This window comes from Balaenoptera musculus, chromosome 3 (assembly GCF_009873245.2).
Source record: "Balaenoptera musculus isolate JJ_BM4_2016_0621 chromosome 3, mBalMus1.pri.v3, whole genome shotgun sequence".
In the NCBI taxonomy this organism is placed as follows: domain Eukaryota; kingdom Metazoa; phylum Chordata; class Mammalia; order Artiodactyla; family Balaenopteridae; genus Balaenoptera; species Balaenoptera musculus.
The window spans coordinates 142,023,719-142,036,850 of NC_045787.1; the positions used below are offsets into that span (position 1 = coordinate 142,023,719).

At 37.0% G+C, this 13,132-nt stretch overlaps 1 protein-coding gene across 1 annotated transcript in view; it reads left to right on the top strand.

The window, feature by feature from the left end:
- The window catches only part of GABRB2 (gamma-aminobutyric acid type A receptor subunit beta2), a 294,699-nt gene that overhangs the window by 124,949 nt on the left and 156,618 nt on the right, over positions 1 to 13,132 (top strand). The window contains 1 exon segment of the mRNA XM_036848457.1: positions 12,153 to 12,235. Within this exon segment, the coding sequence (XP_036704352.1) occupies positions 12,153 to 12,235 (83 nt within the window).

Genomic DNA, 13,132 nt, shown 5'->3' on the forward strand with positions numbered 1-13,132 from the left:
AGAATTTCCAAGCTCATTTGGGATATAAGAAATCGGCCAGTCCTCCAGAGAAGCTAAATGACTTCATCAAGGTCAACTAGCTAGTTAGTGATAGCCTGGTAGTTAAGTACTTGGGCTCTGGAGACAAACATCCTCGATTTAAAACTCAAGTCCACCACTCCCTCTGTGACTTTTGGAGAAAATCACTCTGCCAATCTGTGCCTCAGTTTTCTTTTTCAAATTTTTTTCTTGAATTTTATTTTATTTATTTTTTATATGGCAGGATATTACTAGTTATCTATTTTATACATATTAATGTATACATGTCAATCCCAGTCTCCCAATTCATCCCACCACCACCCCCCACCTCCGCTTTCCCCCCTTGGTGTCCATACGTTTGTTCTCTACATCTGTGTCTCTATTTCTGCCCTGCAAACCCGTTCATCTGTACGATTTTTCTAGATTCCACATATATGCGTTAATATAGGATATTTTTCTCTTTCTGACTTACTTCACTCTGTATGACAGACACTATGGTCCATCCACCTCACTACAAATAACTCAATTTCGTTTCTTTTTATGGCTGAGTAAATTCCATTGTATATATGTGTCACATCTTCTTTATCCATTCATCTGTCGATGGACACTTAGGTTGCTTCCATGTCCTGGCTATTGTAAATAGAGCTGCAATGAACATTGTGGTACATGACTCTTTTTGAATTATGGTTTTCTCTGGGTATATGCCCAGTAGTGGGATTGCTGGGTCATATGGTAGTTCTATTTTTAGTTTTTTCAGGAACTTCAGTACTGTTCTCCATAGTGGCTGTATCAATTTACATTCCCACCAACAGTGAAAGTGGGTTCCCTTTTCTCCACACCCTCTCCTGCATTTATTTATTTATTTATTTTAAAATGTTTATTTATTTATTTATTTTCTTATTAGTCATCCATTTAATACACATCAGTGTATACATGTCAATCCCAATCTCCCAATTCATCACACCACCACCCCCACCCCCTGCCGCTTTCCCCCCTTGGTGTCCATACGTTTGTTCTCTGCATCTGTGTCTCAATTTCTGCTCTGCAAACTGGTTCATCTGTACCAATTTCTAGGTTCCACATATATGCGTTAATATACGATATTTGTTTTCCTCTTTCTGACTTACTTCATTCTGTATGACAGTCTCTAGATGCATCCACGTCTCTACAAATGACCCAATTTCATTCCTTTTTATGGCTGAGTAATATTCCATTGTATATATGTACCACATCTTTACCCATTCGTCTGTCGATGGGCATCTAGGTTGCTTCCATGACCTGGCTATTGTAAATAGTGCTGCAATGAACATTGGGGTGCATGTGTCTTTTTTTTTTTTTTTAAACGAGTGTAGGAGGACTCTGAAGATAGTAGCCCACCCCTCCTCTACTGTTTTTTTTTTTTTTAATACCTACTTTATTTATTTATTTATTTTATTATTATTATTTTTTTGACTGTGTTGGGTCTTCAGTTCGTGCGAGGGCTTTCTCTAGTTGCGGCAAGTGGGGGCCACTCTTCATCGCGGTGCGGGGACCGCTCTTCATCGCGGTGCGCGGGCCTTTCACTATCACGGCCCCTTCCCGTTGCGGGGCACAGGCTCCAGATGCACAGGCTCAGCAGTTGTGGCTCACGGGCCTAGTTGCTCCGCGGCATGTGGGATCTTCCCAGACCAGGGCTCGAACCCATGTCCCCTGCATTAGCAGGCAGATTCTCAACGACTGCGCCACCAGGGAAGCCCACATGTGTCTTTTTGAATTATGGTTTTCTCTGGGTATATGCCCAGTAGTGGGATTGCTGAGTCATATGGTAATTCTATTTTTAGTTCTTTAAGGAACCTCCATACTGTTCTCCATAGTGGCTGTATCAATTTACATTCCCACCAACAGTGCAAGAGGCTTCCCTTTTCTCCACACCTTCTCCAACATTTGTTGTTTGTAGATTTTCTGATGATACCCATTCTAACAGTGTGAGGTGGTACCTCATTGTAGTTTTGATTTGCATTTCTCTAATAATTAGTGATGTTGAGCAGCTTTTCATGTGCTTCTTGGCCATCTTTATGTCTTCCTTGGAGAAATGTCTATTTAGGTCTTCTGCCCATTTTTGGATTGGGTTGTTTGTTTTTTTAATATTGAGCTGCATGGGCTGTTTATACATTTTGGAGATTAATCCTTTGTCTGATGATTCATTTGCAAATATTTTCTCCCATTCTGAGGGTTGTCTTTTCATCTTGTTTATGGTTTCCTTGGCTGTGCAAAAGCTTTTAAGTTTCATTAGGTCCCAGTTGTTTATTTTTGTTTTTATTTCCATTACTCTGGGAGGTGGATCAAAAAAGCCCTTGCTGTGATTTATGTCAAAGAGTGCTCTTCCTATGTTTTCCTCTAAGAGTTTTATATTGCCTGGTCTTACATTTAGGTCTCTAATCCATTTTTTTTTTTTTTTTAAAGAGCTATTCTTTCTTTTTTTTTTTTTTTAATTAATTAATTACTTTTTTTTTTGGTTGTGTTGGGTCTTCGTTTCTGTGTGAGGGCTTTCTCTAGTTGTGGCAAGCGGAGGCCACTCTTCATCGCGGTGCGCGGGCCTTTCACTATCGTGGCCTCTCTTGTTGCGGAGCACAGGCTCCAGACGTGCAGGCTCAGTAGTTGTGGCTCACGGGCCTAGTTGCTCCGCGGCATGTGGGATCTTCCCAGACCAGGGCTCGAACCCGTGTCCCCTGCATTAGCAGGCAGATTCTCAACCACTGCACCACCAGGGAAGCCCTCTAATCCATTTTGAGTTTACTTTTGTGTATTGTGTTACGGAGTGTTCTAATTTCATTCTTTTACATGTAGCTGTCCAGTTTTCCCAGAACCACTTATTGAAGAGACTGTCTTTTCTCCATTGTATATCCTTGCCTCCTTTGTCATAGATTAGTTGACCATAAGTGCGTGAGTTTATCTCTGGGCTTTCTATCCTGTTCCATTGATCCATATTTCTGTTTTTGTGCCAGTACCATATTGTCTTGATTACTGTAGTTTTGTAGTATAGTCTGAAGTCAGGAAATCTGATTCCTCCAGCTCCATTTTTTTCCCTCAAGACTGCTTTGGCTCTTCGGGGTCTTTTGTGTCTCCATACAAATATTAAGATTTTTTGTTCTAGTTCTGTAAAACATGCCTTTGGTAATTTGAAAGGGATTGCATTGAATCTGTAGATTGCTTTCGGTAGTATAGTCATTTTCACAATATTGATTATTCCAATTCCAGAACATGGTATATCTCTCCATTTGTTGGTATCATCTTTCATTTCTTTCATCAGTGTCTTATAGTTTTCCACATAAAGGTCTTTTGTCTCTCTAGGTAGGTTTATTCCTAGGTATTTTATTCTTTTTGTTGCAATGGTAAATGTGAGTGTTTCCTTAATTTCTCTTTCAGATTTTTCATCGTTACTCTATAGGAATGCAAGAGATTTCTGTGCATTAATATTGTATCCAGCAACTTTACCAAATTCATTGATTAGCTATAGTAGTTTTCTGGTGGCATCTTTAGAATTCGCTATGTATGGCATCATGTCATCTGCCAAGAGTGACAGTTTTACTTCTTCTTTTCCAATCTGTATTACTTTTATTTCTTTTTTTTCCTCTGATTGCCATGGCTAGGACTTCCAGAACTATGTTGAATAATAGTGGTGAGAGTGGACATCCTTGTCTCGTTCCTGATCTTAGAGGAAATGCTTTCAGTTTTTCATCATTGAGAATGATGTTTGCTGTGGGTTTGTCATATATGGCCTTTATTATGTTGAAGTAGGTTCCCTCTGTGCCCACTTTCTGGAGAGTTTTTATCATAAATGGGTGTTGAATTTTGTCAAAAGCTTTTTCTGCAACTATTGAGATGATCATATGGTTTTTATTCTTCAGTTTGTTAATATGATGTATCACATTGGTTGATTTGCGTATACTGAAGAATCCTTGCATCTCTGGGATAAATCCCACTTGATCATGGTGTATGATCCTTTTAATGTATTGTTGGATTCTGTTTGCTAGTATTTTGTTGAGGATTTTTCAGTCTATATTCATCAGTGATATTGGTCTGTAATTTTCTTTTTTTGTAGTATCTTTGTCTGGTTTTGGTATCAGGGTGATGGTGGCCTCATAGAATGAGTTTGGGAGTGTTCCTTCCTCTGCAATTTTTTGGAAGAGTTTGAGAAGGATGGGTGTTAGCTCTTCTGTAAATGTTTGATAGAATTCACTTGTGAAGCCATCTGGTCCTGGACTTTTGTTTGTTGGAAGATTTTTAATCACAGTTTCAATTTCATTACTTGTGATTGGTCTGTTCATATTTTCTGTTTCTTCCTGGTTCAGTCTTGGAAGGTTCTACCTTTCTAAGAATTTGTCCATTTCTTCCAGGTTGTCCATTTTATTGGCATAGAGTTGCTTGTAGTAGTCTCTTAGGATGCTTTGTATTTCTGCGGTGTCTGTTGTAACTCCTCCTTTTTCATTTCTAATTTTATTGATTTGAGTCCTCTCCCTCTTTTTCTTGATGAGTCTTGCTAATGGTTTATCAATTTTGTTTATCTTCTCAAAGAACCAGCTTTTAGTTTTAGTGATCTTTGCTGTTGTTTTCTTTGTTTCTATTTCATTTATTTCCACTCTGATCTTTATGATTTCTTTCCTTCTGCTAACTTTGGGTTTTGTTTGTTCTTCTTTCTCTAATTCCTTTAGGTGTAAGGTTAGGTTGTTTATTTGAGATTTTTCTTGTTTCTTGAGGTAGGCTTGTATAGCTACAAACTTCCCTCTTAGAACTGCTTTTGCTGCATCCCATAGATTTTGGATCGTCGTGTTTTCATTGTCATTTGTCTCTAAGTATTTTCTGATTTCCTCTATGATTTCTTCACTGATCTCTTGGTTATTTAGTAACGTATTGTTTAGCCTCCGTATGTTTGTGTTTTTTTACGTTTTTTTCCCTGTAATTGATTTCTAATCTCATAGCGTTGTGGTCAGAAAAGATGCTGGATATGATTTCAATTTTCTTAAATTTAGTGAGGCTTGATTTGTGACCCAAGATGTGATCTATCCTGGAGAATGTTCCATGTGCACTTGAGAAGAAAGTGTAATCTGCTGTTTTTGGATGGAATGTCCTATAAATATCAATTAAATGTATCTGGTCTATTGTGTCATTTAAAACTTGTGTTTCCTTAGTAATTTTCTGTTTGGATGATCTGTCCATTGGTGTAAGTGAGGTGTTAAAGTCCCCCACTATTATTGTGTTACTGTCGATTTCCTCTTTTATAGCTCTTAGCAGTTGCCTTATGTATTGAGGTGCTCCTATGTTGGGTGCATATATATTTATAATTGTTATATCTTCTTCTTGGATTGATCCCTTGATCATTATGTAGTGTCCTTCCTTGTCTCTTGTAACAGTCTTTATTTTAAAGTCTATTTTATCTGATATGAGTACTGCTACTCCAGCTTTCTTTTGATTTCCATTTGCATGGAATATCTTTTTCCATCCCCTCACTTTCAGTCTGTATGTGTCCCTAGGTCTAAAGTGGGTCCCTTGTAGACAGCATATATATGGGTCTTGTTTTTGTATCCATTCAGCCAGCCTGTGTCTTTTGGTTGGAGCATTTAATCCATTCACGTTTAAGGTAATTATCCATATGTATGTTCCTGTTACCATTTTCTTAATTGTTTTGGGTCTGTTTTTGTAGGTCCTTTTCTTCTCTTGTGTTTCCCACTTAGAGAAGTTCCTTTAGCATTTGTTGTAGAGCTGGTTTGGTGGTGCTGAATTCTCTTAGCTTTTGCTTGTCTGTAAAGCTTTTGATTTCTCCATCGAATCTGAATGAGATCTTTGCTGGGTAGAGTAATCTTGGTTGTAGGTTCTTCCCTTTCATCACTTTAAGTATATCATGCCACACCCTTCTGGCTTATAGAGTTTCTGCTGAGAAATCAGCTGTTAACCTTATGGGAGTTCCCTTGTATGTTATTTGTCATTTTTCCCTTGCTGCTTTCAATAATTTTTCTTTGTTTTAATTGTTGTCAATTTGATTACTATGTGTCTTGGCATGTTTCTCCTTGGGTTTATCCTGCCTGGGACTCTCTGCATTTCCTGGACTTGGGTGGCTATTTCCTTTCCCATGTTAGGGAAGTTTTTCACTATAATCTCTTCAGATATTTTCTCTGATCCTTTCTCTCTCTCTTCTCTTTCTGGGACCCGTATAATGCGAATGTTGGTGTGTTTAATGTTGTCCCAGTGCTCTCTTAGGCTGTCTTCATTTCTTTTAATTCTTTTTTCTTTATTCTTTACTCACTGCTCCGTGGCAGTGAATTCCACCATTCTGTTTTCCAGGTCACTTATCCTTTCTTCTGCCTCAGTTATTCTGCTATTGATTCCTTCTAGTGTGTTTTTCACTTCAGTTATTGTACTGTTCATCTCTGTTTGTTTGTTCTTTAATTCTTCTAGGTCTTTGTTAAACATTTCTTTCATCTTCTTGATCTTTGCCTGCATTCTTTTTCCGAGGTCCTGGATCATCTTTACTATCATTATTCTGAATTTTTTTTTAGAAGATTGCCTATCTCCCCTTCTTTAGGTGTTTTTATGGGGTTTTATCTTGTTCCTTCATGTGGTGCATAGTCCTCTGCCTTTTCCTTTTTTCTGTCTTTCTGTGAATGTGGTTTTCATTCCACAGGCTGCAGGATTGTAGTTCTTGCTTCTTCTGTCTGCCCTCTCTCAATTTTCTTATCTGTAGAATGGGAATAGTAATAGGACACTCCTCATGTTAAATGAGGTGATACATTTCAGTAACACTAGATCATGTCTGGAATATAGTAAGTAGTCAATTAATTTGAGGTATGTTTATTATTATCGAGAATGCCAGAGCTGAAGTCACCTAAACCCTACAGGAAATGTTCTATCTACTCTACAAAAAGCACGAACATATCACAAGAGCGGATATATGTGAGAAATTAGTTTCCCAGCTAAAATAGTTGTAAGATACAAAATAATGTCAAGTCTTCTTGGAGATATTAAAACAAAAAATTTTAAGTACCTTTGTGGGAAATGACTCAGATGAGCTCTTTAGAACTTTTCGAAATTTCAGTTCATCCTCTAATGCTTAAATTCAGTAATTGGAATTTTCCCCCAGAGCTGAAGTCTTTAATGTTTGTTTTACAGCTCGCAAAGTGTGTATCAATATATTTTTTGATAACTGACGTTTTTTAACATCCTAATTTTTCTCTATTAATGCTGCATACTAGTACCAGGGGGTTCCTTTATTCCTTGTAATTAGAATAAGTTGTGCTTTTAGGTAAATGTACATTTTGAACAAAGGAAAAGCGTGTGGTGAATTAGAACAGTATGTTTTGAATATAGTTGAGGATAAGGCAGCTGACTTTCTTAAAAAATATACAAAGATGCTGAAAACAAATTTTTTTGTGTGGAATAGCTGGATGGTTGTCTAGATAAAGAAATCAAACAAAGTAAAAGGCCAGAGTCACTTTTCGATAATCTCTGGTTGAAATCCTAACAAGTTTTCACATGTTAAGGCACATGTTTAACCATGTATTCTAGCTCCTGAAGTCCCTCTTGAAGAATCTGCTGAAAGACCCCAAGTGTGTCACATTGATGATTCTGAGTTATTTCCTATTGGCTGAGTGGCAGAGGCATTTATTATTACTTAATAACTGTCTTTGGTCATATTCAAACTTGGAATGATATAGTAGTATCAGTAAATCTCAGGTAATGACACCATAAAATATGTATTATGGCTTTGATATGAAATGCTGGCATAGTTGTTGTATTTCTTGATTTTATGCATGCCTTTAGTGACTCTTATTTTATGTTACACATTTAGTTTTCTTGCACTATGTCGGTATTTTATGACATAAATCATTTTTGGATGGCAGTGCCCAATGGCTGAGGAATACAAATTTATCTAAAAATCTCTTAGCCCAGTCAGAATAATCGGTATTCCCCAAAGGTGGCTCTCTTCATGCCACAGTATTCAGCCCCAAAGAAGACACATTTTCACTTTTAACTATAGAAAATTTGCTACAGGTAAATGAGGTAAATTTTGTAGGTATCCTTGACTGTTTCCTTTGATTGAAAACAGAACTGTCTTCATATATTTCACAATGGTCTTGAAACTTAATCAGGATGCCTGCCTAATGAGTTACTAGCTTCACTTCAAAGACTCCTAGTAGTGATGTTGAGTAATTTAAGGCCCATTAAGGATCTTTATCAGGATTCAGAAAGGCATGTTCATGAAAAACCCTTTAAGTATATTTGTTTTATTGACTTATTCTTAGAGAAACAACCCTGTTATAAATCTGAAAGTCCCCGAGAATAGATTTTGATGTTGATCATTGAGCTTTTCTGAGTAAGATTCACTTCAGGGTAGCTTCCTCTGTAAGGATGATTTTGACTTTTAAATTTGCTTGAGAATTTTTTATACAAATTAAGTCAGACAGATTTGAGAATTGCTTCAAAATCCTCAGTTTGGGAATACTTATGACCATGGCTGTCTTTGTTTGTTTGATCTTGTTGTTCTTATTATATTTTTAATTTTAATCTTGGGTTATTGACATATGCCAACACCTGGCAAGGTTTTTGAGATAGAAATAAGGCAAAAATTGTTCCTGATCTCACAAAGCATCTAGAAAATATGCAGATTTGTTACATGTCAGTACTTTGTCTTAAAAGTTGTTAATAAGAATTTCGTATACACATATGGCATGATGACTCTTTTGAATATTTATATATCATATTTTATAGCTCTGCTTTGCTTATAAAATAAGTGTGTGGGTATTCTACATTTCTTCATGTATACAAACATATACATATGCACACTACCAAGTAACCACTGGCTAATTGAGTTATCACTGTACTTACTCATTAGCAGTGAGTAATAACAAAAGATGCAGAATATTTAATGTTACAGATTTTTTCCTACTTTTATCATCTCACAACAAAGCAGGATGGCAGGTTTTTAGTTCAGGGTTTCAGGAGCAACCTAGTATTGGAGCGTGTAAGTGACTTATCTCAGGTCACTCATCCTGGTTTGTATGATCAGTATTCCAAATGGATTATTTTGGCTACAGTTTCTGTTTTAATCCAACAGGAGATACAAATGCTTATAAACATCAAATAGAAAACATTTATATATATTTTTTAGTTTTACAAAGTATACTATAACATTGAAAAAAGTAAAACATCAGTGTGAATATGAATGTTGTTGATGTGAGAAAAACACTTTAATACTTCATTTTTAAAACATGAGTAGAAACTCAATTGCTTCTGCAATAGAATTAGTCAATTTATTTTTCTTGCTCACAGCACTAGTGTTCACAAATGTTAGTTGCCATGAATATGCATCAGCAGAAAGTGTAAACTACAACCTGTAGTAGCAATTGCAAATTTCACCTCACTTACACAGTCAGTCATCTATTTATGGCTCTCCTTTTTTATGGTATGTATGCTCTTGTACCTTTCATGTCTTTTGTGTTCATTCTATCAAATGAAGTTGATTTTCTCTAGTGTCTCAAGATGGAGATTGCGTCTGCTATTTTTCGTAAATAGCATGAGAATTTGGTATGCCCACTATGCACCTAATTATATTTCCTTTGAAAATTTCTATTCTACACAATTCAGTTTCCTGTATGTTAGTGGTAATTCAGGTTGGATCTACACTTTGAAAAGAAATCAGTGGACCAGTGAAAAATTTAGCCAAGTATCACGTAGCCAAAATAAATTGTCTTTTTTTAACCCTGAGTAAATGTGAATGTTAATTTTTATATAATTTTTAGAATTTATAAAATATAGGTATTTGATCAGTCCCATTGAAAGGAAAAACAATCAGTTCGATACTAAGATAAACTCTGGTACTAGATATGTAATGCTAATTAAGTGGATTAAAATTTAATTACTGTTAAAAATATAAAAAGAATCCCTAAAACCTAAGACACATTGTAAGTTTAAAAAAAGAGAAATGATGCAATAAAATAATCCTCCAAATAAAAGATTTATGCACAGCAAAACCAACTGCTTGACTCTGTATAATTCATTTATTTATCCTTTCAACAGATACTGTTTGATTCCCTTACAGTAAATAGAAAAAAGTCTGTGTCTTTAAACAGCTTAAATTTTACTGGGAAAAATAGTTCTTACAAGAAAAGAAGTAAGCAAGATAATTTAAGATTGTAGTAATTCCTTGAAGGAAATAAACATCTAAGATGGAGCATTAGTTAAGGCAGCCACTTTGGGTGGGCTGCTTAGGAAAGCCCTTTCAGAAGAGTTGATTTTTGAGCTAAAGGATCGGAAAAAATGCTTTGTGAGTATCGGGGGGGACACATGTTCTAGGCAGAGAGAACAAATGTGAATGCTGGAAATAGTGAGTGAGGACTTGGTATGAGAAAACATTGGGAGAGAAGGGTGAGATTACTCAGGGCACAATAGGCCATAGCCAAGACTGGATTTTTTGGAAGAGCCACTGAAAATTTTAAAGAGGAGGGATAAAATCTGATCTATGGTTTTAAAACATCTGACTGTTGTATGAATTATAGTTAGTAGGGAGGCAAATGGAGAGGCTAGGAGACCAAGATACTATAGTAACATGGAAGTGAGGCAGTGGGACCATAGACACTGAGGAAGGCAGTGGAGGTGGAAAGGAGTTGAGACAGAGTAGCCATCTCCTGGTGAAGGAGAGCAGGGAACCCAGGATGAACATCACCCCTAGGATACTCACTTATCACTAAAGAGGAAAACAAAAATTAACAGAGCACAAACCTTAATGAAGAAGTAATCAAACTAAAGAGGCATGAACTACTTACATTAAGTCATTTATGTATTTCCATCCTACAACTGAGGAGTAGGACTCTCACACCTAACTAAGGAATTTCAGAGATTCAGTCTACCTGGACTACTTGTCTAAACTCTGCCCAAGACCTTCTAATGAAAAAGGTCCAGCTATGGATTGTTTCTCCCAAGTTGGATCTGCATCTTATTTCTCTGTTTCCAACACACAGTATAGTACCTCTAGGAGCAGAGTAAGCCAAAGTTGGTCAAATGTAACATCAGTTTCTCCTCTTAGTTTTTTTCAGCAGATGTGAAGGGCCTATTATGTGTAGGGACTCTTTTATATTCTTTACATAAATTATTCTATTAGTTCATACAGAAACTCTGTTAGGCTATTATTGTTGTTGTTGTTAAGAATGCCCCCTTTTTACAGACAAAGAAACTAAGGTTGGTTAGGAGATGTTAACCATCTTGATGTGTATCCCAGTTAGTGAGGCAGAATTAGAATCCAAACCTATGTCTGTTGTGTTTTAAAACTTTTGCTTTTTCATAACATTGTGCTGCCTTATTGATCAGAAACCAAATTGACATATCATTTAGGGCTGTATGTTTTTTGGCTCTTTCTAGCAGGTCTTCAATTAGTGAAAAGTGAGATTAGTGAAAAATGGTGACAGAGAAATATAAAGGCATTAAGGAGACATATTCATTTCTCCCTGATAAATAAATTAATAAAGGTACAGTGTGTCCTAAATAAATAACTGCCAACCAATAGGAGGAAGGTATCCAACAGGCCGTGAGAATATCAGATTATTCAGGACAGAGCAAATCAGGTGACAGATGAAAGGCATATTGTGTGTTATACTAACACACTTGCAAAGCACCACACTATGTATAGAAAGGTCAAAAATGATGGACCAAAGCCAAGATTGTTGGAAGGTTTGATTTTAGGGTCTTGAGAAGGGGAGGAGAAAACAAATGTGAGTGCAAGAGTAATATCCATGTTGGTTTTCTCAATCACCTTTGATGCTTGTAAACTAGAGTCCTGGGATGGCCCCATCCCACCCCCAAGACCTTCTGGAGAATGGGAACTGCCTATTTAACAAACGTTCCCAGGTAATTTGGGTACCAAGTAGGTAATGGACCACATCTTGGGAGAATACTGATTTAGTCCACTCTGTTTAATTTACAAAGCATTATGAGACTCATCAAGGAAAATGGTTATCCAAAGTTGTAGCACTCTTTTTTTTTGTTAGAGCTTAAGCTAAATCAGTCTCCTAGAGGCCCAGTGCTGTCTTCTTTGAGACTTAGATTTAATTTTTCCAGCTCAGTCATGGACCAGCTAACAGCATGTATCATTGATATTTCTCTTCTAGAATCACAACCACAGCTGCCTGCATGATGGACCTGAGGCGGTACCCACTGGATGAACAAAACTGCACCTTGGAAATTGAAAGCTGTAAGTTTTTCTGACAATCCAGCTAGACTGAACTTGGCTTTAAGGTTCTCCTTGGGCAAAGGTCTCCTACCCTGGTTCACATCCAGACCATAAGTCCTGCAAAGGTTGTGCTAGCATGCCAAATTTAGTGGAGGGACGTGCTCACAGTGTCTTCCCTCAGTCATGCTGCCACCCTCTCAGTGTCATCCCTAAGTCCCTGGGAGGGTTGTGTAGGGAAGCAGTAATCTAGCAATAAAAGGAAGATACTAAGAGTCTGGAAGGAGACCAAGGGCTATTTCAGGAATTTATTATATGGAATTGGTGCACATAGCTGCAACAGGCTTGGAAAAATAGGTGGAGATGGCGGCATGACACGAGATGTCCTTATTGCCTTTGCCTTTCACAAATGTTATCTCTGCAATTAATTGCAGAGTAAAAGTGGCCTCTGGATTAGTTAAAACATTCATAGAGTGTGGATTGGTGGAATGTTTTTTATTTCGAGGGACTATTTTCATTGTTTCAAATTTATTTTATATTCTTGCTGAAGGACATATGATGAGCAAGATTGGTGGATGTGTGTTTTTATTCTCCTTCCTGTGCTGACCTGTTTTACAATGTTGGTGCTTTTCTAGGCCGCAGTTTAAGCATTCTTCTTGACAATTCAGTCACCTACCCTGTTGAGTGGGCTAAAGCGTTTATTTCATAACGCATTTCCATTTCAGAGGTCGCACAGAGAGGTCGTTTGAGGTGGAGTAGGATTTCAAATCTTTTTTCTCTCTCAATTCTTTGCAGTGTTTTCCTATTTAATCCTATCAAACAATTGAAAGCTGATGATTTTATATCCAGCATTCTAGATAATGACTAGCTTGACTGCTTTGTGGATACTCTCAGTCTTTGGGAGGAACTCTAGCCTTGGCG